Source organism: Neofelis nebulosa, chromosome 10, assembly GCF_028018385.1.
Source record: "Neofelis nebulosa isolate mNeoNeb1 chromosome 10, mNeoNeb1.pri, whole genome shotgun sequence".
Classification (NCBI taxonomy): domain Eukaryota; kingdom Metazoa; phylum Chordata; class Mammalia; order Carnivora; family Felidae; genus Neofelis; species Neofelis nebulosa.
Genome location: NC_080791.1, coordinates 66,420,075 through 66,446,633, shown reverse-complemented (window position 1 = coordinate 66,446,633; position 26,559 = coordinate 66,420,075). Strand labels below are relative to the sequence as shown.

The following is a 26,559-nucleotide window of genomic DNA, read 5'->3' as shown; positions in this document are numbered from 1 at the left end:
TCCCATCATAGAAAAGATGGTCTTAAAGAAACCCAACTTTAAGATACATGATTTTCCTTACCAACAAACCATCTATGACAAGTAAACCTTTCTGAGCTATTTTTAAAAAATAAAACATTATATTCCATGATATCCAAGGTCCCCTCAACCTCTGGACTTCTGCCATTTAGTATTATTTTCTTTTATTTCAGTAACTTGAGGAGAAGTTATCTGGAAATCCTTAATGCCTGTAATGTATTTTATCTCTTTTGTCTCTAGTTGATTAAAGTAGCGTTTGATGAAGAAGTGAGTCCAGAAGTAGTAGAGATCTTTAAGAAACAGCTGATGAAGTTCCGTTATCCTCAGTCCATTTTCACCACCTTTGCTTTTGCTGCTGGACAAACTACCCCACAAATAATTTTACCCAAACAGAAGGAAAAGAACACCTCCTTCCGGTAAGAAGACAGTCAAGTTTCTTCATTTCAGCATTTTCATAGCTGACTGTCAGGGGAAGTGACCTATCCTGTGGGTCAGTGTATGCATAATTGCTCGTTTTGTTTGCCATTCTGTCAAGCCCATTGGACCAAGCTCAGAAAGTTATAGAACAGCAGCACTGATGTATGTAACAAGTTTCAGAAACTAAAAGCTACAAGAAGTTTTGACCAATATGTCCATTGCTTATGATATATTTTTAGAGAGTGAAATTCTGTTTTCCCTTTTCCCCATATTAATCACTTTCTAACTGCCTTTGAGCAATCCCTTCAGTTTTCTTTGATATCCAGGTCTACTAGACAGTTTTTCTTTGACCTAGAGATGGGACCTTTATTTTTTCTTTTTTTATAACTTTTTCTTTTGATACAATTTCAAATTTACAGAAAAGTTACAACATAATACAAAGAATTCCTGTATACCATTTACCAAGATTCACCAATTGTTTGTTTTGTTCCATTTTCTGTATCATTCTCTCTCATATATATTGTTTTCTAAACCACTTGAGTTATACATATAATACCTTTTTAGCCTTAAATATATCAATATATATTTTCTAAGAACAGACCACAGTATATAACCAGGAAACTTAGTTGGTATAAAACTTTCATCTAACCCAGAGTCCTTATTCAAATTTTGCTGATGATCCTTTATAGCTACATTTTTTTTTCTGCCTAGTACAGAATCAGGCATTGCATTTATTTGTCATATTTCTTTAAAGGAACCCTTATTTTCTGATGAAATTTTTAGTAATTTATGTTGAAACTTTTACATTTCAGTTATTACAGAATAACAATTGCATAAAAATTATCTTCAATTAGTGATAAAATATAGGAGCCAAAAGTTGAGTTCATTCACCATTAATCACCTAGAATTTGGGCATCTGCCAGTACAAATTACATATTAGGGAGGAGCATGAAGACTTTGGAGAAAAGCCCTTCCCTTTGCCTGAAAGTAAGATAAGCTAGAGATTATAGAAGAGTTGAGGTCCCAGAGAGTGTGTCATTACCAAATGGCATAGCTGACTACCTGTGCCACTGTTACCTGCTAAGTGAAGGAGACCATGCAGATCCAGAAATGATACATTGAAACATGAACAGCTTCCTAGGTATTTACAGTGGTGAGGCCAGCAACTTGTCTTAGCACTGTGGAATCACAGAGGAGCCTGTGATATCTATTATCCCAGCCCTCTATGGAAGAAACAAAAGTTTGTGTGGCATTTTATGTTTAGAACCTATGGACTAGGAGAGGAAATATATGCGCGTGCACACACACACACACACACACACACACACGTATACCCACATACAAAATCAGCCTTACTGTATCAAGCTTATGCTATTCACCTGCAACAGAGACATAGCAATTTTAAAATTTAAAACATCTTAGAATTGTCTTGAGTATGTAAGCATTTACAGGGTCAGAAGGCAGGACACTATGCATACACACTTAAACATGGTGCTAACTATAATTATCATATGATCTCAAAGAAAAGCCTATGAGTTAGTAGAAAGAGTTTGAATCAGTAGAGAAGGGGGCAGACTGGCTTCCATGCAGGAGGACTGCTACCGGCATAGTTTGTAGGAGCTTGTGGGAGCAGTGGCATGGATAACCAGAGTGCATTGAGGGGCATGTTTGACCAAAAAGCCAAACTGAGTTTAGATTTGGGAAAGTAGCTTATGTCCCACTCTAGGTTCTTGCACTTGTTGCCTACAGCCCTCCTGATGACAACAGTGTTTTATAGGAAATTAGTCTGCTGCCATATAAAAAATGATTTAAGAAGAACAGACTTGCTGAAGGTCTGGACAATACTAGTAGCTGTGGGAATGGAGAAGAAATAAGTTGAGCTGTGTAGGTATCAAAAAGTGTAAATGGTGTCTTCCTATTAAATTGATGTTGTCTTTGGTTTTATGACTTACAGTATCTTCTCAAAAACAATTGTGAAAGGTGCCAAAAGGGCAGGAAAAATGACAATTGGGCGGCAGTATTTATTGAAGAGGAGGACAGGGACAATTGTGGAAGAGAGAGTGAATCGTCCTGGATGGAATGAAGAAGATGACGTATCAGGTATGTGAGAAGTCCTTTTTCCTTCATGACTCAGTTTTATTCTTTCTTCTTATATGAGTAAGAATAAGAGACTCATGTCGTTTCCCTTAAACCTTGACTCACAAGAACCTAGATCTCATAAGAAGATTGGAGGCATTTACTAGCTTCTCAGAATTGGAAAAAAATATTTTATTTTCCCAATATTCCATTGTTCAGCTAAGATTCTGTTAAATTATGTTTCTCTGTTACTAAATCCGCAGAGGTGGTTGGCCATTGTTACATGGGTCTCATCAAAGGGAGAAAGAAAGAAACCCCAGTGCATAGAGAATTTAGGTATAAAGTAATCCCCAGTACCTTGTCATTATGCAATAAGAATAAGGAAACAAGGACATCGGGTATTCAAAATTAAAGATTTGTGTTTGGAATGAGAACATTGTGGATACTCTTAATCAAAATGAGGGACCAAAGATGAAGGGATCCTTAGATGGTAAGAAAAAAAATGCCTACTACATATTCAAAAGAACAGAATCTGAGAAGCTAAGATTCTTCTCGGTTGGGAAAATAGAGGCAGAAAAACAGTCACAAAATGTTTGTTTTCTATTTCTTAACCCACTACAGAGTATGCTTATGGAATTAACACTAGGGATAATCTGATCTAGTAGGAGGCAGGATGCCTTTGCACCCTTTTTCTTTTCAAGATCTTAGAATCAATCACCAGTAACTATACCACTACTAATAATAATAATAGCAAAGAACCTTTTGAAGAAAGAAACCTCATGTTTTAAGAGATCACTGGCTAAAGGTCTCCATTTCAGTATGGGTAGCTACATACTCTGAGAGCAATGAACAGACCCACTATGTATTACTGAAACAACCATTTTTTGGAATTCTGGCCTCTTTACAGTCACATGGAAAGCCATAAAAAATTATCCATCACTACTGACTCTTCTAATTTGAAGTTTTAATGATTACACAAAAGAAAAACTATTATTCTATGATAATAATGCCACCAAAACACCAAATTATATAATGTTCTGTGCTTCTCTGAAAATAAGAGGCCAACACAAAGCTGATACCTGATGATATGTTTGCATTGTGAAGTTTACGAACTAAAATACAAAGTCTTATATTTGTAGGGATAAGCTGTTAGGGTTTTTTTTCTTTTTAAATGGAAGAGAGCCTTATTATTTCCCTTGAGGTTACATATCTTTGAGTACATATCCAAAAATTCTGAAACTTTAATTTGGCTTCTCTCACTGTAGAAATAAATAAAAAAGTAAATTAGGACAGTTCTTAACATGGACTTTTTTTTTCAGTTAGAACATAATGGTACCAATTAGGAATGTTGGGTTTTTTTTAAATCCTCCCTAAAATGCTTGATTATTGGGTAAATCCTTCCACATCTAAAATCTTAAGAGATTCTGTAACCTGTGATTGCAACATTGTGAGGGAGTTTCCATGTGTACCACATCCTCTGACAAAATACTTTCCACAAAAAAAGTATAGTGTCTTGATACCCCTCTAAGAAAGGTCTTTTCCCACCAGTGAATTTCTGCTTAATCTAGAAATTTCTAATAAAAGTTTATGTTCTGAAAAGTTAACTGAAATGTGGATGATGAAGTTTGTGTAGAGATTATATTAAAGATAAATTTTACTGATGAGTTAGCTTCTGACAGAGTTTGAGTTTTTATTTTATAGAGTCCTAAATAGAAATCACTATACTTTGGCATTAGTAAACAAGCTAGATTGAAACAGAAAAATACGGCTAATGAATTCAAAATTATATTGTTTTTAGAAACTTTGAGTTAATTTCCCTGGCATTTTTTTTAAAGTTTATTCATTTATTTATTTAAGTCAATTCTACACCTGGGGCACCTGCATGGCTCAGTCAGTTGAGCATCCGACTTTGGCTCAGGTCATAATCTTGCAGTTTGTGAATCCAAGCCCCACATCGGGCTCTCTGCTGTCAGTGCAGAGCCTGCTTCAGATCCTTTGTCTCACTCTCTCTCTGCCCCTCCACTGCTCATGCTCACCATCTCTCTCTAAACTAAATAAAACATTTAAAAAAAAAAGAACCATGGGAATCTATCCCTGAAACCAAGAACACGCTGTACACACTGTATGTTAGCCGATTTGACAATAAATTATTGTCATAATTAAAATTGTTTTAATTAAAAGTTTTTTAATTAAAAACAAAAAGAAAGAAAGAAGGCTCTGCACCCAACACAGGGCTTAAGCTCACAACCCCAACACCGAGAGTTGCATGCCCTTCCAACTGGGCCAGCTAGGCGGCCCTTCCCTGGCATTTTGAGTTAATTTCCCTCACATTTTGAGCTTCTGATATTTTATTTCTTGATTATCCATTACTGTTTTAATTTATGTTTGGACATAATGATTCTTCAAAGAATTAATATGATTTAAACTGTGACATACATAGTGCCTGTAGCCCTAACATAAAACTCTCTTGGTTTAAGAATCCTCTTCAGAGGGAAGCTTTTAATCCTCTACTTTGAGCTATATCATTTTTTCAAAATCTGTTTCTGCATTCACAGTTTCAGATGATAGTGAACTCCCCACAAATACCACTCTGAAGGCCTCAGAGAAGTCTACAATGGAACAGTTAGTGGAAAAAGCTTGTTTCAGAGACTATCAACGTTTAGGTTTGGGAACCATAAGTGGCAGCTCTTCTCGCTCAAAACCAGAGTATTTTCGAATCACTGCCTCCAACAGGATGTATTCACTCTGCCGGAGGTAAGTCTGTTAGTGGCCTCTAAAAAGACACCTTTCCTTTCTTCCATTTGAGTCTTGAATGGGCTATTTGTCTCCATAGCCCAGAGGGAGAAAAATGCCAGAAAACTAGGAGCAAGCTCTCCAGGGAAATGTGTGTTTAAGGGGTACTTTTTATGCAGCATGAGTAAGCATCTCCTTGGCATTCTCAGAAGTATAATTATATTACTGAACAGTGCCTAGATTAGATCAAAGAGTGAAAGGTAAAAGTTTTTGTCTCCTATATGATTTTTTCTTGTCTTTCTCTTCCCATTTGCATCTTTTCTAACATCTATGTCTGAAGATAAGTTGAAATAAAAATAGAATTTGCCCAGGCAGATAGGAGAGATGAAGGTCTGCTGTAGGCTAGGGGTCCACAAACTTTTTCTTTAAAGGGCCAGATACTATATATTTTCAGTTTTGCAGGCCATATGGTCTCATTGCAGCTACTCAACTCTGCCAAAAAGCAACCATAGATGGTAAGTAAATGAATGGGCAGGGGGTGTTTTGGCCCACGGGCTGTAATTTGTTGACCCAAGTGTAGGCAGGGTTTTCTTGTGCTGTCTAATTAGAATATTTCCAAGGGAAAGTACTTAAAGAATGTAAATGAACATGTTTTCTTGTTTCTATTCTTGTCATCTCTCACTGTTTCCTATATCAGTAAGGCCCTATTTCATGCTTTATATTTTTTAAAACTACATTCTGCCATGTACAAGTTTAATCATTTTCATCTCTGGGTAAGCTGTTTCCTTTGCATTCGTAAATTCTTGCTTTGATTAAACAGAATAATGCTGTGAAAGCACTTTGTACATATTTTAGAAAGTTGTCTTAATGTTACTATTAGTTTCAACCCCACTGTTCTTAAAGAACTATAGATATCTCATTTTAAATGACAGTTTAAATTTATAAATACTTGGCCAACAGATGAAAAGGTACTCAACATCCCTCATCATCAGAGAAATGCAAATCAAAACCACAATGCAAACTGGTGCAGCCACTCTGGAAGACAGTATAGAGGTTTCTCAAAAAGTTAAAAATAGAACTACCATATGATCTAGTAATCGCACTATTGGATACTTAACCAAAGAATATGAAAACACTAATTCAAAAGGATATATGCACCCCTATGTTTATAACAGCACTATTTACAATAACCAAATTATGAAAGCAGCCCAACTGACGAATGGATCAAGAAGTACACACATACACACACACACATATGCACACAATGGAATATTAGCCACAAAATGGAATATCAGCCACAAAAAGGAATGAAATCTTGCCATTTGCAGCATAGATCTAGACAGTATAACATGTATGGATATAGAGAGTGTAATGCTAAGTAAAATAAGTCAGTCAGAGAAAGACAAATACCATATGATTTCACTTATGTGTAGAATATGTATTTTACTTATATGTAGAATTTAATAAACAAAACAAATGAACATAGGGAAAATAGAGAGAGAGACAAACTAACAGACTCTTAACTATAAAGGGCAGATGGTTACCAGAGAGAAGGTGGGTGGGGGGAACGGGTGAAATAGGTAAAAGAGATCAAGAGTACATTTACCTCGATGAGCACTGTGTGGTGTATACAATTGTTGAATCACTATATTGTAACCTGAAACTAATTGAACATTATTTCAACTGTACTGGAATTAAAATTAAGAAAAAAGAAAAAGACCAAAGACATGCAGGATTGAGTGAGAGGTTTAATGTGATTGGTGCTTCTGTTGGAGATAATAGAGGAAATGCCAATATTAAAGAACTAACTGCAGGGAATTTTTCAGAATTGCTGAGAGAAACCAGTCCTCAGGTCCAGGAAGCCAAAATGAATCCAAAGCAAATAAGTCCTCATCTAGAGGTATTGAACTGAACCCGCAGAACATCTAAGAAGAGGACACCAAGCAGTCAGAGAAAAGAGAAAGTTCACCAAAACAGGAATAGCAATGATGAATGACATTTCAGTATCAACAAAGTAAGAAGGCAATGGAATCAAATCTTCAGTAAGCTAAAGAAAATAATCATCAACCTAGGTTGTACACACAACAAAAGTATTTTTCAAAAATAAGGCAATTAAAAGTATTTTCAGAAAAACAAAAACATATATAGTAAAAAATACCATTATGAAACTTGAGAAACAAGTGGGAAATACAGTTTGAGATTTGGGCCAAATAAAAATTTTTCATTAAGTACTGAAAGATTGTGATTCTGTTGAGTATGCAATAATTTTCCTGGATACTCTATCCTTCTAATTAAATTCTTTTTGTAGATAGTGTAAGTCGTGGTATCAAGGTGTAATGTCCTGCTGTTTGGGAAGCATGCGATCAAAATCCTGCCTGCAAGTGAGAAAACAGACCTCATTGCTCATTTTGATCTGTCAGAAACAAAATAAAATAACAGACCACTTATTAGAGCCCTTGTAATAAGATGTTTATAGTGATATAAAATAATATATATCCCTCAAATAGTATATTAGGAAGAAAGGAATGGAATAATAAAAAATAATCCAAAAGAAGGCAGAAAGGAGAAAAAAGGGAACACAGAACAGATGGAACAAATAGAAAGCAAATGGTAAGATGGTAAATTTAAATTCAAATATATCAGCAATTACATTACTTATCAATTGACTAAATGTTCCAATTAAAAGAAAAATATTACCAGAATTTTGTTAAAGCTTTATGCTGCTTTAAAGGGAGATACCTAATATATAAGAATTCAGAAAAGTCGAAAGTAAGAGTACAGAACGAATACACTGTGCAAAACTGCCTTTTACAAAATCACACATGACAATTCATTATGACCAAGTGGAGTTTATTGTAAGAATACAAAACTGGCTTGAAAATTGAAAAACAATCAGTATAATTCACCATCTTAAAAGAATTAAAAAGAAAAAATATGTTGCATTCCAGGAGGGGAATCAAAGCAGAAATGGCTACTGTGAGCCTGGTCCAAAGCATGCAGTGATGGAAGGTCCTGGAGACAGTACGTGGTGGGACAGCCAGACAGAAGATTCCTCTAGGCCAGAGAGGCAAGGGAAACTGTAGGGGCGTGTGATCCTCAAGCCCACCCCTCCCTCCTCCTGTGGAAATTCGTGCACAAAGCTTGAATATTTGCCTCTGGGGGATCTCAAACTCAAGTGCAGAACTTGCAGAACAAGTGAACTGTGAAAATGGGGCAAAAACATTTCCAAATTGATAATTTTTTTTATTCCAAGAAAAAAAAGAAAAAAGAAAAATATAAATTCACTATATACAGAAAAGCACTTTATTATTTTTTTTTTTTTTAAATTTTTTTCCAACGGTTTTTATTTATTTTTGGGACAGAGAGAGACAGAGCATGAACGGGGGAGGAGCAGAGAGAGAGGGAGACACAGAATCGGAAACAGGCTCCAGGCTCCGAGCCATCAGCCCAGAGCCCGACGCGGGGCTCGAACTCACGGACCGTGAGATCGTGACCTGGCTGAAGTCGGACGCTTAACCGACTGCGCCACCCAGGCGCCCCAGCACTTTATAAAATATAATGTACATTTATGATTTTTAAAAGAAGAATTTTTATCAATTTAGAAATATAAGGGAAGCTCCTTATCTAGTGTCTAAAAAATCCTACAGCAAAAATTACTTTTTGAAAGTAATTGTAATTGAAAACTTTTACTCTGAGATCAGGACAAGGTAAGGATGCCCACTATCACGACTTCTACTCAGTGTCATACTAGAGGTCCTAAAAGGTGCCAAAAGACTAGAAAAAGAAACAATAAAAGGCATAAAGATTGAAAAGAAGGAAAACTATCATTACTCACAGATGACTTGCTTGTATACTTAGAAAATCTGAAGGAATCTACAAATAAACCTTTAAAATTAATACATGAATTTAGTTAGGTCCCTGGTACAAAATTATTATACAAGAATTAGTATATACATAGCAAAGGTAAATAATAAAAAAATGTAACTTTAAATGATGTTATTTTGGTACTGACACTACTTAGAGTAGCTCTAAAAAGCATTACTTAGGAATAACTCTTAATGAAAGATATACAAGACCTCTATGTGGAACAGTCAGAACAATATTGAGGACCATTAAGGATATAAATAAATAGATATTTCATGTCCTTGGGTTTGAATACTCAGTACTTTGAAACTGTAATTTTTCAGGGCACTGGGGTGGCTCAGTCAGCAAAGCATCCAACTTGGGCTCAGGTCATGATCTCACAGTTCGTGAGTTTGAGGCCCATATTGGGCTCCCTGCTGGCAGCATGGAGCCTACTTTGGTTCCTGTTTCCCTCTCTTTCTGCCTGTCCCCAACTCATGCTTTCTCCCTGTTTCAAAAAATAAATAAAAACATTAAAAAAAAAACCCTTTAAAACTATAATTTTTCCAGAAATTGGTCCATAGATTCAGTGCAGTCCCAATCAAAATTCCAGCAAAATGTTTATGGAAATTAAAAAGATGATTCCTTTAATATATAAAGAGTATATAAACTTTAATATATAAAGTTATATAAAACTTCAGAAGGTCAGGAATAGTCAAGATAGTCTTATAGAATAATACTGTAGGATACCTAGACTTTTCATAAAGCTACAGTAATTAAAATAGTATGGGATTGACACAAGGATAGTCAAACAGACCATTGGGGCAAAATAGGGAATATAAAACAGCTCAACATATATGGACACTTGATTTAAGGTAAAGATAGCACTTAACAGCAGTCAATAAAAGATGTTTTTTCAATATGCTGGATATCCATATGAAAAAAAATTAATCTTGACTCCTGCCTTATATCATACACAAAAATCAATTCCCACTGGTCTATGGGTCTACATGTAAAAGGTGAAAATAATAAAGCTTCTAGAAGATAGAAGAATATCTTCATAACCTTGAAGTAGGAAAAGATTGCTTAGGACAGGAAAAGCACTATCCATAAAATAAAAGACTGATAAATTAAGACCTTCTATAGATATCAGAAAAACATCAGGAAACATTAAAAGAGTAAAAAGGCAATAAAAAATGGCAGGGGACTTAAACAGGAACTTCACAAAAGAAGACATCCTGGTGGCCAATAAATATCTGAAAAGATGTTCAACCTATTAGTCTTTAGACAAATATAAATTAAAGTCCTGATGAGACTACTTTATACCTGCAAAAATGGCTAAAACTTAAAAGATTAACAATACAAAGTACTAGTAAAAATGTCAAGCAAGTGGAACTCTCATTTATTGCTTGTGGGACTGTAAATTGGTTAAACAACTTTGGAAAGCTGTCTCGCAGTATCTGCTAAACATCTATGGACCATATGCATAACCTGTTATTTGCCCAGAATTTCCAATAGAAATGTATATGTGCTCCCAAAAGACATCTACAGGAATGCTCATGGCAACATTTTTCTCACATAGTCAAAAACAATAAACTACTCAAAATCAACAATAGAAGAAGAGATAGTGTAATCACATAGTGGGATACTATACACAATGAAAATAAACTACAGCTATATGCAGTAGCATGGATGGATCTCACAAACATAATGTTGACTAAAAGAACCCAGATACAAAAGAATAAATTTTATTTGTTCCTTTTATCTAAAATTCAGAAACAGAGAAAACTCATCCAGTTTTTTAGCAGTCAAGGAGAGTGGTAAATTTTGAGGAGGAGAGAGAAATAGTGATTGGAAAGAGATACAGGGGATCTTCTTGGATTCTGGTAATGGTCAATTTATTGACCCAGGTAGTAATGATATGGATTTTTTTGTGTTAATTCATTTGTGTTTCAAGCTCCATATTTGAAATACATGTCTTGGGGCACCTGAGTGGCTCAGTCAGTTAAGCATCCAACTCTTGATTTTGGCTCAGGTCATGATGTCATGGTCTCATGAGTTTGAGCCCCACATGGACTCTGTACTGACAGTGTGGCGTCTGCTTGAGATTCTCCCTCTGTCTCTGCCCCTCCCCCACTTGCCTCTCCCTGTCTCTCTCAAAATAAACTTTAAAAATAAATAAATAATTTTTGTAATTTAAAAAAAATAAAAGAAAATAAATGTCTTACCCCTCAACAAGTATGTTTCTGAGTCTTAGAAAATATCACAGTAATAACCTCCTCTTGGGAGGTTATTAATATGAAATCTCTTTAGTGTAATATTTCTAAATAAACTAAAGGAAATGACTCTGAAACCTGCCTATCTTCTTGTGCTTCCTATTCTAAAAAACAAAGTACTTTGTTTTGTATTTTCCCAGTGTCATATCCTGTAACTTTATGAGCTAATCTTTTCTTAAAAATTATCAACATGTAGTGTCAATAAAATATTTAAACTTATTTTGACCTTTGAACATACTGTTCTCATAACCAAAAATCATTTGGTTTTGATTTTTAGTTCTTTCACCATCTCAGGCAGACTAATGTTAGTGTGCTCTATTCTCAGCTGTTACTGCAGCAGACTAATGAGTTGACAATTTGACTTGTCATCCTCATAAAGTTGCTATTAATCCACTAATCTTACAATCTATATTTCAAGTTGACAAAAAGTAGTGTGTAAGACAAAGGAAATAATTAGTTTAACAGAGGCCTTTTTAGTAATTCTATATAGCATTTTTTTTTTTAATTTTCTTTAAGTTTATGTATTGTGAGAGGGAGAGAGAGAGCAGAGAAGGAGCAGAGAGAGGAGGAGACAGAAAATCCAAAGCAGGCTCTGTGCTGTCAGTGCAGAGCCTGACTCAGGCCTTGATCTCACCAACCATGAGATAATGACCTGAGCAGAAATCAAGAGTCAGATGCTTAACTGACTGAGCCACCCAGGCGCCCAACACAAGATTTTTATTTTTATTTTTTAATTTATTTTGTTTTTGAGAGAGAGAACACATGAACAGGGTATGGGTAGAGAGAAAAGGAGACAAAGGATCCGAAGCAGGCTTTGTGCTGAGAGCAGAGAGCCGGACGCAGGGCTCCAACTCATGAACCGTGACATCACGACCTGAGCCAAAGTCAACACTTACCCGACTGAGCCAACCAGGAGCCCCAGAATTCTTATTTTCTAGGCTTAGGTTATTCCACCTGCAGTATCATTGAAGGGGGCTTATTTCAAAAAAGACTACGGATTAGTGGATAAATTAGCTATTTTCACTATCTAGGGCTTTTTTTCTCAAACCCTGAAGAACTGAGTTAAAACTAAGTTCCATGTTTAAAGTACATGTCTTGGGGCACCTGAGTGGCTCAGTCAGTTAAGCATCCAACTCTTGATTTTGGCTCAGGTCACGATGTCATGGTCTCGTGAGTTTGAGCCCCACATGGACTCTGTACTGACAGTGTGGAGTCTGCTTGAGATTCTCCCTCTGTCTCTGCCCCTCCCCCACTTGCACTCTCCCTGTCTCTCTCAAAATAAATAAACTTTAAAAACAGTAGGGGCACCTGGGTGGCTCAATTGGTTAAGTGTCGACTTCGGCGCAGGTCATGATCTCGCAGAGCCCCACATCGGGCTCTGTGCTGACAGCTCAGAGCCTGGAGCCTGCTTCAGATTCTGTGTCCCCCTCCCTCTCTGCCCCGCCCCTGCTTGTGCTGTGTCTCTCTCTGTCTTTCAAAAATGAATAAACATTAAATAAATAAATAAATAAATAAATAAATAAATAAATAAATAATTTTTAAAAAATAAATAAAAGAAAATAAATGTCTTACCCCTCAACCAGTATGTTTCTGAGTCTTAGAAAATTACTGTGCTACTATGATACTCATGTTCTTATATTCTCTCTCTCCCTCTCTCCCCATTTCTTTCCCTTTCTCTCTCCCATTCCCACTCTCTCACCCCATTCATTCTTTTTCTCCTTTCCATGTCCCTGAAGCTATCCTGGCCTTTTGGTTGTACCTCAAGCTGTACAAGACAGTAGTTTACCAAGAGTCGCCCGCTGCTATCGACACAATCGCCTGCCTGTTGTATGTTGGAAGAATTCAAAAAGCAGTACCCTGCTTCTCCGATCTGGAGGATTCCATGGGAAGGGAGTGGTTGGTCTTTTCAAATCTCAGAACTCCCCTCAGGCAGGTAAGCATCTCTGTACAGCACAGTTGTGATCCTTTCACTTTAGAGAATTCCTAAAAATAAAGGAAGTGATATCTGGGAGTGTCAATTGTGCCCTTATATCAGGCCTTCTCTCGCACACAGACTTCTCCACGGTGCAATATGAAACATTTACTATTTGACAATGTGGGTTTCCACCTTGAATTTGGCATCTTGCTAAATATGTCTGTCTATATTTGTATTTTAATATAAATTATCATAATAGCCTTTTGTTCTAGGCTATTTTTATTTCAGCAAACCAAACTATCCACAGATGGAAACTAGAGTATACTAATCTTTCTCTTTCCTTCTGGGGAGTATCCAAATATATTTAACAGCTTCAGAGGCAAGTAGGGATTCTCTGGCCCATGTAATATGAGATATTTTATCTCATTCCTAGAAGTAACATGCACACACACAAACAAGTCCACAAACCAATGACCAAAATGCTGCCTTAAAAGAAACTCTCAAGAAAAGAATATTTTAGGAAGCTAGACAAAGGCCAACTTAAGAAAGCAGATAGTACTACTGTCTCTTTTTCTGAGGATATTTTTAAGTACTATGTCTGAGGTCTTGAAGTCAGTCAGAAGCTATATTCTGCAGACCTTTCCCATAATTTCTAGCTTATAGTAAATGTTCAGTAAAATTAAACAATAGACCACCAACATATCAGATCCAATTTAGGGATGGCTGTGTTCTTAACTCTTTGGAAATGAGGTAAGTCAAGTTCTGTGGTTCAGCGGGTAGAACCATGTACTTTTGATATCTCTTCTTTATTCTCATCCATTTCCTCCTGAAAGTTAAAAGTTGGCTAGCGTATCTTTGATCATTCAGCTGAGGGCAGCACACACACAACATCATCATCATCATCATCATCATTATCCTGCCTGTCTTGGAGTCTCAACACTAGTATAATTAAAGGCAATTTGTTTTTAACTATTTCGACACTGAGGAATCCTCCCAAGCCACATAGTGGATATAACAGAACACAGCATATGTAAGTTACATAAAGTGAGGGAATCATTTTGGGAGCATTGATGGATATATCACTGATCATTGATGACTATGTTAATTTTTCATTGGAAAAAGTTGCAACTATTTTATTCACTGGTTTCTGATTTTTTAATCTAATATAAATTTGCTGTATTTCATATTTTTGAGCTCACACATATGCTCACATTTTAATGTCTTTGAAATTGGGATACATCTTAAAATTGATGTGATCAGAGAGTTGTCATAGTTTAAATGGAAGAGTTGTTTTTGTTTTTAAGTTTATTTATTTTTGAGAGACAGAGAGCACAAGCAGGGGAGGGGTAGAGAGAGAGAGAGAGAGAGAGGGAGACACAGAATCTAAAGCAGACTCCAGGCTCTCTAGTTGTCAGCCCAATGCAGGGCTCAAACTCATGAACTATGAGATCATGACCTGAGCTGAAGTCAGACACTTCACCAACAGAGCCACCCAGGCACCCTTAAATGGAAGAGTTTTTAATTCTTAGTACATAAAATAATGGTGCATCTTATAATTTATGACATCTTAGAGTTCATAAAATATAATAATGGCACCTTAAAGTTTATAAAATATAATTATGCTAATTTTTTGTTCAGGATGTAAAAAAAAGTTGTTTATATCTGTTGTCTTTCTAATGAGTCCCCCATGATGCCTCTTTAAAGTGCCTGGGCCAGTTTTAGTGATTGTTTGTTCCACACAAACCAGCTCAGACTCCCTCCAACCCAGAATTGTTCTCACATTTGTTTCCCTCCGTGCATACACAGAGGCATTCCCTCTCTGCCCTTCTCTTAGAAGGACTAGGGAATCTGGCAGTGGCTCTTGCTACCTTCTCCCCATCTTCCTTCACTCTTCCTGCAACAGACTACTACAAGTTCATGTGCCCTGTTAGGCCTTTGTGGCAGAATTAGAAGAAAACTACTGGTATGGGTGCCATTCTGGGATACTTAGGGAACCCATTCCATCCTCTGCTCTCAAACAGTGGTATGGACAGGATAACTACACCAATTCTTGGAAGGACAGCCCTGTGCTGGTTTTCCAGACCTAGGCTCTTTCTGGGAGGATGGCAGAGCCATCTCTGATGATGATGCAAGCAAGAAGTAGGTGTGGTGAAACCAGTATCATAGGAGGATAGCCATTTAATAGTTTACAGCTGTAAATGGGACTGGTTTCTATATTTGGGTGTGGTAATTTGAAGATACACAGAAAGAATAAGATAGGTAGGTAGGTAGGTAGGTAGATGTCTTAACATAGAGACAGTTTGTTTTATTCACTATCTTTTTCTTTTATAGCTCCTACCTCCTCTTTAGAATCTTCCAGTAGCATAGAACAAGAAAAATACTTGCAAGCCTTACTGAATGCAGTTTCTGTCCAACAGAAACTCAGTGGCAATAACACCCTTACTGTCAGACCAGCACTTGCTCTGTCTCCAGGTAAGATTTGATAATACTTTTCTTCTTGACAACTATGAAAGCTTCATTCCTTGGGTTAGTCTCTTCAGTTATTTATACTGTTCCTTCAGTATGACCCCTTGAAGTTTTACCCTATGGGACTATAACTTTAGCTCCTTTTACCTAAAAATCAACATACCACTGTTAATGTCTAGTAACAGTAACCAAATGTGGAGATTCAATTATTTTCTTTTTAAAAGAATAATAGGAGTGGGGAACATAAATAAAGTCATCTCTTTTTTCTTAGAATCTATTTTACGTAGACTTTAAAGTATTATTACAAACTGAAATGTATAAGTTGAACACCTGATTATTAAATGCTTATGTAGTAAATCATCATGTATAAGTTTGAAATTCCTGAAATTTCTGCAACCTTTTATGATTTGTAGTACAGTTTGTTTTCATTAGATGTGGATGAAGCCATTAAGACTTGTACTAATATTCTGTTTCAGTTATCATGTGATGGAACCCCAAAGGGTTCATGTAGAGGTAACCCTAATGTGTTAGACACAGGAGCATGTGACTTGAAAAGTTGGTCTCCTTGGCTTAATCAGCTATTTGAATTAGCTCAACATAAGCAGAAAGTGGCTTTTCTTGTAAAGTAACACCATGCATGCCTTGCTTCATTTATCATTAAATTCTCTGATTGCACTTGCCAAACCTAACTCTCTATAATCTTGCAAATGTGTGTATCTCTGAGGAAATAGTAACAGTGCCTTGTTATCTCTATTAAAGCTTTGGGTACTTAAAAAGTACAATGTTTGGCAGCAATTAGACATGCTACACATGAAGATAACTTTTTGTCATTTGAGTAATGTTAACCTGAACGACATGGTTTTTGTTCTTCTTTTTGGCTGACTTTCAGGGACTGAAAGGAGGACTTCAAGAATGTCCACTGTGCTTAAGCAGGTAGTGCCAGGACATTTGGATGTAAACCCATCCAATAGCTTTGCTCGAGGAGGTTAGTAAGATTGATTTTATAACTGAGCACTGATACAACCTTAAAATCAGAAAACTTTACTCTAGATAGTGATACTCTAAATCAACTAATTATGGTTCAAATTGTTCTTAATTACCCTTTTCGAAATAAATGGTCTAATTTGTTACTGGTGTTGTGGCAGATGAGTTTAGCTGCATGGGACAAAATGTATAATAATTGCTGAAATCTTAGCTATTGATGATTTTGGAAGCAGTGGGAGGTGAGGGGAGCGTGTCTAAGTGGTCAGCCCCATGAATACTCCACAATGCTTCAGGTTTGCAGGGTAGAAAGGCTGATCACCGAAGCATAAGCAGCTAGAGAGAAGTAATCCCAGACTCCAAGAGTTGTGCTTCCCCAATGCCTGTAATTTTTATTCCTGTTCTCTGAAATGCTAGTTTAGGGAACAGAAGAGAATGATATCCAGGTTACTCTTTTTTTCCCTCTGGGCTTTTTAGCTTTTGGCATAAGGAAATAGAGAAAGGCCTGTATTTGCTCTTCTAGCCCCAAAGGAGGTCCACTTTGGCATCTGGAGATTATGTGAGGTTCTTTTACTTTTCAGAGGTAATTACAGAGCAAGTATCTTGATTGTAAAACTTCCTATTTTACAATGGATTTATATAATCTTGGGTTTTTTTCTCTCACGTCTATGCAATGCTGAATCACCTTGAAAATTTACCAAGTGAATGATCCAAGTTCTGCTTGAACATCATCAGTAATGGGAAACTCATTTCTTCCTAAAAGTAGTCCCTTGCATTTGTAAGCAACTCTATATTTGTTAGAAAATTCTTTCTCATATTGATCTAAAAATCTGCCCCTATGTAACTTTGCGTAATCTGCCCTCTACAGTCAGAAAATTCTAAATCTTAATCTCCCACATGCCAGCCCTTCGGATTTAAAAACTGATCTGATCTTTTCTCTCTGAGAGCTTCCATTAACTCCAAATATCCCTAATTGGAACAGTTGCATTCCACTCACCATCTTTGTCACTCAGTGAACTCTCCACGGATTTGAACTCATGCAGCCTAAGATTACATCAGATATGAGGATGGCCCCATCATTAGGTTGACCCACACTGTGATTAATATCACTTGAAATCTCTTCCCATGTGCTATTGTTCTTAACAATATACAGTACTAGCCTTGAGGGTTGGTTTTTGAACCTAAATGTACTATGTACTATACCTACAAAATTCCATCTTGTTTTACATGGACTATTGTTTTAGACTTTGGATCCTAATTCTGTCTGCCTCTGTATTAGACATTTTCCCAAGCCTCTTCTCATGCATCAGTTTGATCTCTGCTGTCATGTAATTTGTTGTTTAAAAATATTAAACAACCAGAGCTAAGGGCAAAAGTCTTCATCAAACTAATATAGAAGCTTCCCTGAAGAAAGAGATTGATCTGTTAATATATACCAGTTCAACCTCACCTGACCCATATTTCTAAATCTCTGCCAATCTCTTTAATTTGGTATTTTCCAGTCTTTCCAAGTATTAATTATATCACAAAAGATTATATGGTTAGTTTACCATGACTCATTATAAGAATTAGTGCTTTTTCCTAAGTAATCACAAATTATCCACTAGCATCCATTCTAGAATTTAGTTCAGAATCAACATACAGGAAGGCTTTATTTTACAAAATTCACTTTTTTCCCTTTTGAAAAACCAGATTACTATGCACATCTCCTAGCAGTCATATTGGTTCTTTAGATACTTTTTTCCCACCTCATTAGAATGTTCTATAATTACAGGATTTCCTAATCGCTTTCAGCCTTTTTCACTCATCTTGTGAATTAGTGAAATAAAGGTCACTGTATTAGTTTTCTAGGGCTACCTTAACAAAGTGCCACAAACTGGTTGTCTTCAACGACATTTGTCTCATCATTTTCTGGAAGCTAGAAGTTCAAAATCAAGATGTTGTCAGGGTTGGTTCCTTCTAAGGACAATGAGGCAGAATCTGTCCCATGCCTCCCCTCTAGTTTTTGGTAGCTCACTAGCCATCTGTGGCTTTCCTTAGTTTGTAGAAGCATCACCCAGGTATCAGGCTTCATCTTTTCATGATGTTCCCCCTCTGTGTCTGTCTCCAAATTTTCCCTTCATATAAGGACACTGATCATATAGAATTAGGGTTCCATAGCCCTCCAGTATGACTTCATCTTAATGAATTACATCTGCAATAACCCTATTTCTAAATGAGGCAACATTCTGAAGTGCTGGGCGTTAAGACTTCAACATATGAATTGGGGTGGAGGCACACAGTCATATATAGCTTTATAGCTTTGTAACCCATTATAGTCCTATATAGCTTTCTTTGGAATTTTTTAAATACCATTATTTTAAAGTTTAAGATATAGGCCTCGTTCTTCTCATTTCTTTCTTGGTGAATTTGAACTAAAAGATAGTACAGTGACTTTCTCCTAAGATTCCTGCCTCGTATTTCTGTTGCCCAGAGCTCCTATCCAAATTTGGCCCAATATTGCAGTTCCCCTTATTGCTTTGTTTAGCATCTGCAAGTTTATATGGTCAGCAAGGCATGTCAACAGTTTTTCCATGCTCTGCTCTTGAGTTTTGCCTTTGTCAACTTCATCAAGGACACATTATTTATTCCTCCATTTGGCCAGATGACTTGTAATATAAATTTCAGATGCAAAATGGTCTCATCTTCTATGTTAGCACCTAAGGCTCATGGACATTCACCAATGTGTTTCACCTACATTATCTTCTCTTTTTTAATACTGGCCTCAGACTCAGCCTTTTTTATACAAGGGGATCCCCACTTGTGGTTACATTCTAATCATGAGTTTATTCTTTGCTATTCTCAAAAGTACCTAAAAAGCTGTATTTACCTCTTAGGGTCAAAATCTCCCATTTAATTTCTGATCCATTCTGGGCATAATGAGGTCATAATTATTATTTCTGACACCCTTCCCAAATATTTTCTTCTGAAAATTATTGTGAACTTACTGTGTTTCCTCATGATAGTTTTTTGCTCCTAACCAGATACTCATCATTCTGGTATCTTAAACTAGGATCCAGAAACATATATCTTACTCTTTTATTCCATCTCCTAATTCCTCAATGCCAAAGCCTCCCAGATCTTCCAAGGTCCCAGTGGTTAACTGGAAGATAAGATACTGCTGTTTCCTGGTGTCTTCAACTTCTCTGATCCCTAGAGCTGCTTCCTTTGTCTCTTCCAACAGGGTCATTCCTCCTCACATTGAATACCAAGAATGGACTGGGCAAGCAATTTGGGAAGTCTTAGAAGTTTCCCTGTTAACATGACCATGACAGGCAGACACACACTCACATAGGCCAGGGCCAGACTAGGTGTGGATGTTTCCACACCCTGCAAATAGTTCATTTCCTCTTTCCTACCCTCAAGGAGCGTCTCTTCATTTTTCCAGATAGTGAGGCACCACTTCTCCAGAAATTCCTCATCCTTCCTGTATGGAAAGATCCTCCTAGTTCTAAATTTTCCTCCTAACCTTCTCCTTTTTCTCTTCTATGTATCTTTACTACCTTTTCATTCCTTTCATCATGATAGAGTCTTAGGTACTGGTTTTTTCCTTAGGTTATTTTCACTCTGTGCCTTTCTCACTCTGCTGATAAGCCAGAGTTCAGACTGACTTCCACCTTCTCCTTTACCCTTTTCTCAGTCAGGGTGACCACTTTGCATTCTGTGTGCATGTTGATGAGTTCCTAAGTCAGGGGAAGCAACCTTTTTTACACAAGAACCAGTGAAGGAAAAGTGAGGATGTGAATAGAACACATTGCTTTTCATTTAGAATTAAAATCATTTTTGAGGCCCATGGGGAAAAATACATATACTTACAACTTGGATAAATTATTTTGTTGACTACAAAAATGTCATGAGGAAATCAATACTACTACCTCTTAAAAACAAAAGTATAGCAGCTCAGTATATTTGATAAGTAGCCACATGGAGGCAGCCTTTTAATTTTCCATCCTTTACATTTCTGTGGCCCTTCAGTTTCTCTACATGTAATATTTTATCCTTGTAATAATCTCTAGGATATGTGTTTTAAGAGGCTCTGAGAAATGAAGTGACTTGGCCAAGATCACATAGCAAATAACAGCATAACTGGTACTGGGATTGGTTCAGTCCATTTCAATACAGCATTCACTGAATATAGCTTGTACCTCATACACATGGATAAATTCAGTACCCATCCCCACATCCCACCGAAGCATCTTTCCTCCCCTCCTTGGCCTGAACAGAGTAGAAGGAACAATACCAGTGCTCAGGAAACACTCGTGCTTTGAACACCAGTGCATTCCCATCAGTGGGGTGAACTGCACCACTTCTTCCCTGAAGCAATCCCCTCAGCCAGCCCCTGCTGGACAGCCCCAGAGCCACTTGGTTCCTTACATGACAAAACACTTACATTCAAATTCAAACTATAGCACTACCACTTAATGTGTGGTATTAAGCAATTTAGGAAACCTCTTAATGCTCAGGGTCCTCATCTGTAAAGTGCAGATAATAAATAGTATTAGCTTTAGAGTATGAGGAATAAGTGAAATATCTGTAAAGCACTTAGCTTTTGTAACTGGTTCATAATAGGAACTCAGTAAACGTTAGTTCCATGATTATTGTTGTTGTTATTAGTTATACTTGCCTAATACTCTACTGAAGTAGGAGAAAAGTGTACATTTGCATTTAAATTGCCTTAAGCCAGGTTGCTCTACATAGGCCTAGGGCAAGAAGATAGAAGGTAAATATGCTCTAGGTCTAGGCCAATAACTAACAAACTTTTTTGATCATGATCATAGTTAAAAATACATTTTATATTATATTACAGTATATAAGTATTATATCAGGTAATACTGTCACGGGGCAAAATGTATATATACTAAAACAAAAGTTTCATGAAACAGTATCTATACCACATGCAGTGCACATAGTATTTTCAAATTCTAATCTCACTTTTTTGAAAATACCAACTTGATCTAGTAAAGTGATTACTAAAACCATTAAGGGGGACCCTACAGCTTGGGAAAAAACCTGACTCCAAGCCAGTAGTACATGGTCAGAACAAGTATTTGACACCTAGGAAACACTCAAGAAGCTAAGTAGACCTTACCACCAAAGCACTAGCGTAATGTCCCATTGGATTACAGTTCTCAAAGCCCTCTGCTGGCCCCATGTCCATACAGCCCATTTTCTTATTGCTGATTTTCTGCTATGTGATAAATACTTGGCAGTTTTTCATTAATGAGCCTCTATAATAATAATTATATTATTAATCAGAGCAAATAATCAGGGCAGATAATCAGAGTTGAAGATATACTAGCAGGACCACAACAGCTCATAATGTATCAATTTTCAAAAAGAAAATAATCAACAAATGTGTTTAATACCTATAAATTAGGCTTTCAGCATGGATACAAGAATAAATATGATTAGGGCCCTACCCTTTGGATCGCAAAATCTAGTAGAATAAAATGTGCTAATAATCACAATGCAATGTGATCACAGTTCAAGTAGAGCTCTCTACAAGTCTGGGGACAGTGAAGAATGCACTTCCTAGGAATTCACATTGTTCCTGGATCTTAAGGGATAAGGAATTTGTCAGGTAAAGAAATGTGAAAAGTAGTTCCAGGTAGAGAGACTAACATGCAAAAGTGGTATATGTTCAGGGAACAGTATCTCAGAATCAGGAACCAACCACTAAAACTTCACTATAAGTATTTAGTGTCCCATATTCCAATCGGGAAGCTCAAAACCTTAGCAGAAAGGAGAGCAGGTGGGCAGCACACAGGAAGCCTTGTGCTTTTACCATGTTGTCCCATGGTCTTTGTTCTGTCTTGCAATAGAATTCCCTGTGTGCAGTCAGCCAGCACCTTCACAACCCTTAACTTTCTGAATTCCTTTGGCCACTAAAGCCATTATTGCCCTTCATTTTCTGCTTCCAGAGAAGTGAGACAGAAATGAAATAATGCTGCTAATGATTTTTCTATTATCAAATTATGTCATATGCAGCTTTGCAATATATAGCTTAATAATACTGTTGTTAAAGTTTTCAATCCTGAATAAATACAGAGTCATTTTCCTTAATTGACTTGAGCAGTTCCTTTGCTCAGGAAATAATGTCATTAACTGTAACCCACTGTTCATCGCTTTTGTTACTACCAGGCTAAGTTTGCCTTACTCACAAAGCACTTTTTTTCTGTCGGGAAAAAACAATATTACTCAAATTACAAAAGTGTTATCTCTAATACTGCCTATCATTTTGGTGCAAGTAGGGATTTTAGGAGGAGTCGTGACTTCAGTCATCACAAGCTGTATTTTTTAGTGGCATTGGGTATTGTCACAGGATCATGAATTTTTGTTTCTCATAACTGTATTAAAAATAAATGTAATTTCAAAATGACAAGAAAAAAAGAAGATAGTGTGGCAATGCTTGATGCTTTACTGCAAAAATATGCCCTTAGTTATTCCAAATGGTTACTAGAGCTTCATTCCTGATGTGATAACCTTGCTCAAAGAACAGACGTGTTGTACAACACATAGCATTTGCCAATAAATCAGCCTCCTTAAATACTAGGGCCAATGCATTCCTAACATTTACCCCCTTCTAAATTCCTTAATTTTATTATATAAATTTGTTTCTTGCCAAATGACAATCTTCAAAAGCGTGTTCCATTTGGTATAATTTGTTAGTGGCGCTCTGCTGTGCTGTCCATTTCATTGTGCTTATAATACTAATAATCAGGTGCTGAAATTTCATTTAACAGGCGCTCAGTTCATCTATTTTGTGTGACTGTGCAGCTTTTTATTTGTTAATTGCAGTTTCTACTTTTATTATATTTACATTTTCCCCCTATGTTAACTCAAGTTCAAAAATTAAATAACCTATTCTTCTCTTACTCAATTTGCTCTGATGTTTGCTGCTATCTACATTTCATTCCTCCTTCTGTCTTTAATCTTACTTACCAGTGCATGGGTACAGAGATAAATGTTTTATTCAGTCAAACCCCAAATCTTCAACTAAGGGAAGAATCCATAATCAAGGTACTGTATTATCTGTCCTAATGTGTCACTCCTTTGAACCATCTTCATCTGGAAGCATATTTGTTACAAGTAACCTTTTTCACATTTGTTTGTCAAATTATGTCCTTTATTTTTATCCACATTCTGAATTTGCTCTGTGATTCCATTTATAAACACTTGCCATAATATCTAAGACAAGCTTATAAGTTATATAGAAAGATTCATTCATGTTAAGCAAAAATCTGAAAAACAAATCCATTAAACAAAACCTTCTCTTGGGAACTGGTCTCCTGCCCCTATAAATGCTTATAAAGAAAGAAGCAGATGAGACAGGCATTATTATGGTGACTTTCAGTCCCCTAGAAACATGACTTGATTTGGCAAATATTAAAGCTTCTCAAAGAGTCTAAGTCTAGAGAAGGAACCCCACTATAGACAAGCAGTGATAGTGTCCTATACCCCAATGACCCTATCACCAGCATGAGCGCCATAGTCTATGAGCATTTATAAGGGGCTCTGTTATTTTGAAGGTACTACAGTGCTGGTCAAGTTTGAGGCTTAATATTTGCCTTTGTGTTTGAATATTGAATATTTAGTAGAAATGCAATTTTTCTAATTAATATAATGAAGGTCCATTTATAACATGAGATTCTTCTAGTAAATTAGCTTTGGCCTTTCCCTTAGAAGACATCTGCTTTTGACTGTAAATTTTAAATAAAGCCTCCTACATATCAGTGAAGTGCACATTACTAAATTTATAACTTCTATTTTTCACGGATACTGGGACAAAAAGACTAGAATCTATCTTTACTAATTTAAAATTATGTCATTTGGGCATGACACACAAATATTCTAGATCCAGCCTCAGATTTTAGTAGGTATAGTAAAGTTCTAATTTATTACTTAATCTAGATTCCTTGTTGCATTGACTGACTAAAGCAGAAGAGTGTTCCTTACTTCTTTCATGAAACCCTGAGAAACTGAGTCACTCCATGTTTTCACATTGTTTCCTTCTGCCCGCATTTTTTGTTTCCCAGTGTCCGTGCACTCTTTCTATTTGTGATCTCAGCATTTACTTATAAATACTGACTTTACATCAAAATACAAAAAATGGGATTGACTTGGGTGACTTGTTAGCTCCCTCCAACCCTAAGATTGTGTGATTTGGAAATGCTGTATTGAATAATGCTTATATTTGCAAAAGTAAACAACAAATGACCAATATGATCCATGATTACTTAGGTGAATTAACTTGCTATTACCTCTAAAATTGTCCCTACAGAGCATACATCTTTTTCCCTATTCAGTGGCATTCCCACATCAGGTTATCTCACTCCATTATTTTGGCTTTTGTGAAGGTGTTTGGGCAAGTCTTCGCTCTAGCACTCGCCTCATCAGCTCTCCAACATCTTTCATTGATGTTGGCGCCCGGCTGGCAGGCAGGGACCACTCGGCCTCCTTTAGCAACAGCACCTACCTGCAAAACCAGCTCTTGAAACGCCAAACGGCCCTTTATATATTTGGTGAAAAGTCGCAACTAAGGGTAAGATTTCTTTTTCTCACTTAGAAACTTTATGGATACACAAAGGCAGTCTATAAAACTTACCTCAAACAGCTTTCCTAGAAATTTCATTTTACAGCATAGATTCTTTTTTTTTTTAATTTTTTTAGCGTTTATTTATTTTTGAGACAGAGAGAGACAGAGCGTGAACAGGGGAGGGGCAGAGAGAGAGGGAGACAAAGAATCTGAATCAGGCTCCAGGCTCTGAGCGGTCAGCACAGAGCCCGACGCGGGGCTCGAACTCACGGACCGCGAGATCATGACCTGAGCTGAAGTCGGCCGCTTAACTGACCAAGCCACCCAGGCGCCCCTACAGCATAGATTCTTAATCTGGAGTTAATAATCAATCTCAAAAAAAATTTTAGCTCATACATATGTATGTATATCTGCATATACTTATATCGAGATACATATGCATATCTGCATATTTATTAGCCACGAAAATATACTTACACATAATCATGAAAAAATCAGCATAAACATCAGGAATCTTAGGAAGTGTACATACAAAAAAGAAATAAGGCTTATTCGGGCTGTGTTTTTCCATTGTCTTGTTCAGCTTCCATAGAAATCTGTGCCCCTGACAAAATAGATCCCTATTGATAAAGAAAGCTACAGGAAGGTAGAAAAGTGAACAAAAGAAAGCTGTGGCCCTGCATATGGAGACAAGGGAAGGCCAAGATTGTTTTCTAAGTTAATTTTTTTTTAACTTTGCAAGGTTAGACACACATGTCCTAAGACATATCAGAAATTTCAAAATATTAGAAGCCCTAATCAACTTTATTCTTACTTTGGTTTTTTAAATGTTTATTTATTTTGAGAGAGAGAGAGAGAGAGAGCAGGGGAGGGGCAGAGAGAGAGAGAGAGAGAGAATCCCAAGCAGGCTCTGCACTGTCAGCCTAGAGTCCAACCTCACGAACCGTGAAATAATGACCTGAGCCAAAATGAAGACTCAGACACTTAACTGACTGAGCCGCCTAGGTGCCCCTTTTCTTACTTTTTTTTTTAAATTTTTTTTTTTTTAACGTTTATTTATTTTTGAGACAGAGAGAGACAGAGCATGAACGGGGGAGGGGCAGAGAGAGAGGGAGACACAGAATCCGAAGCAGGCTCCAGGCTCTGAGCCATCAGCCCAGAGCCCGACGCGGGGCTCGAACTCCCGGATCGTGAGATCGTGACCTGAGCTGAAGTCGGACGCTCAACCGACTGAGCCACCCAGGTGCCCCTATCTTACT

At 36.8% G+C, this 26,559-nt stretch overlaps 1 protein-coding gene across 4 annotated transcripts in view; it reads left to right on the top strand.

Moving 5' to 3' along the window:
* Positions 1 to 26,559, top strand: part of SBF2 (SET binding factor 2) — a 484,561-nt gene that overhangs the window by 422,882 nt on the left and 35,120 nt on the right. For 2 of the 4 annotated variants that reach the window (XM_058688209.1, XM_058688205.1), the window contains exons 24-31: positions 259 to 434; positions 2,390 to 2,535; positions 5,067 to 5,265; positions 13,100 to 13,296; positions 15,610 to 15,750; positions 16,634 to 16,729; positions 23,710 to 23,784; positions 25,122 to 25,306. In XM_058688209.1, the coding sequence (XP_058544192.1) occupies positions 259 to 434; positions 2,390 to 2,535; positions 5,067 to 5,265; positions 13,100 to 13,296; positions 15,610 to 15,750; positions 16,634 to 16,729; positions 23,710 to 23,784; positions 25,122 to 25,306 (1,215 nt within the window). The remainder of the gene's footprint in view (positions 1 to 258; positions 435 to 2,389; positions 2,536 to 5,066; positions 5,266 to 13,099; positions 13,297 to 15,609; positions 15,751 to 16,633; positions 16,730 to 23,709; positions 23,785 to 25,121; positions 25,307 to 26,559) is intronic. The other 2 variants (XM_058688206.1, XM_058688208.1) reach the window with 2 other exon arrangements.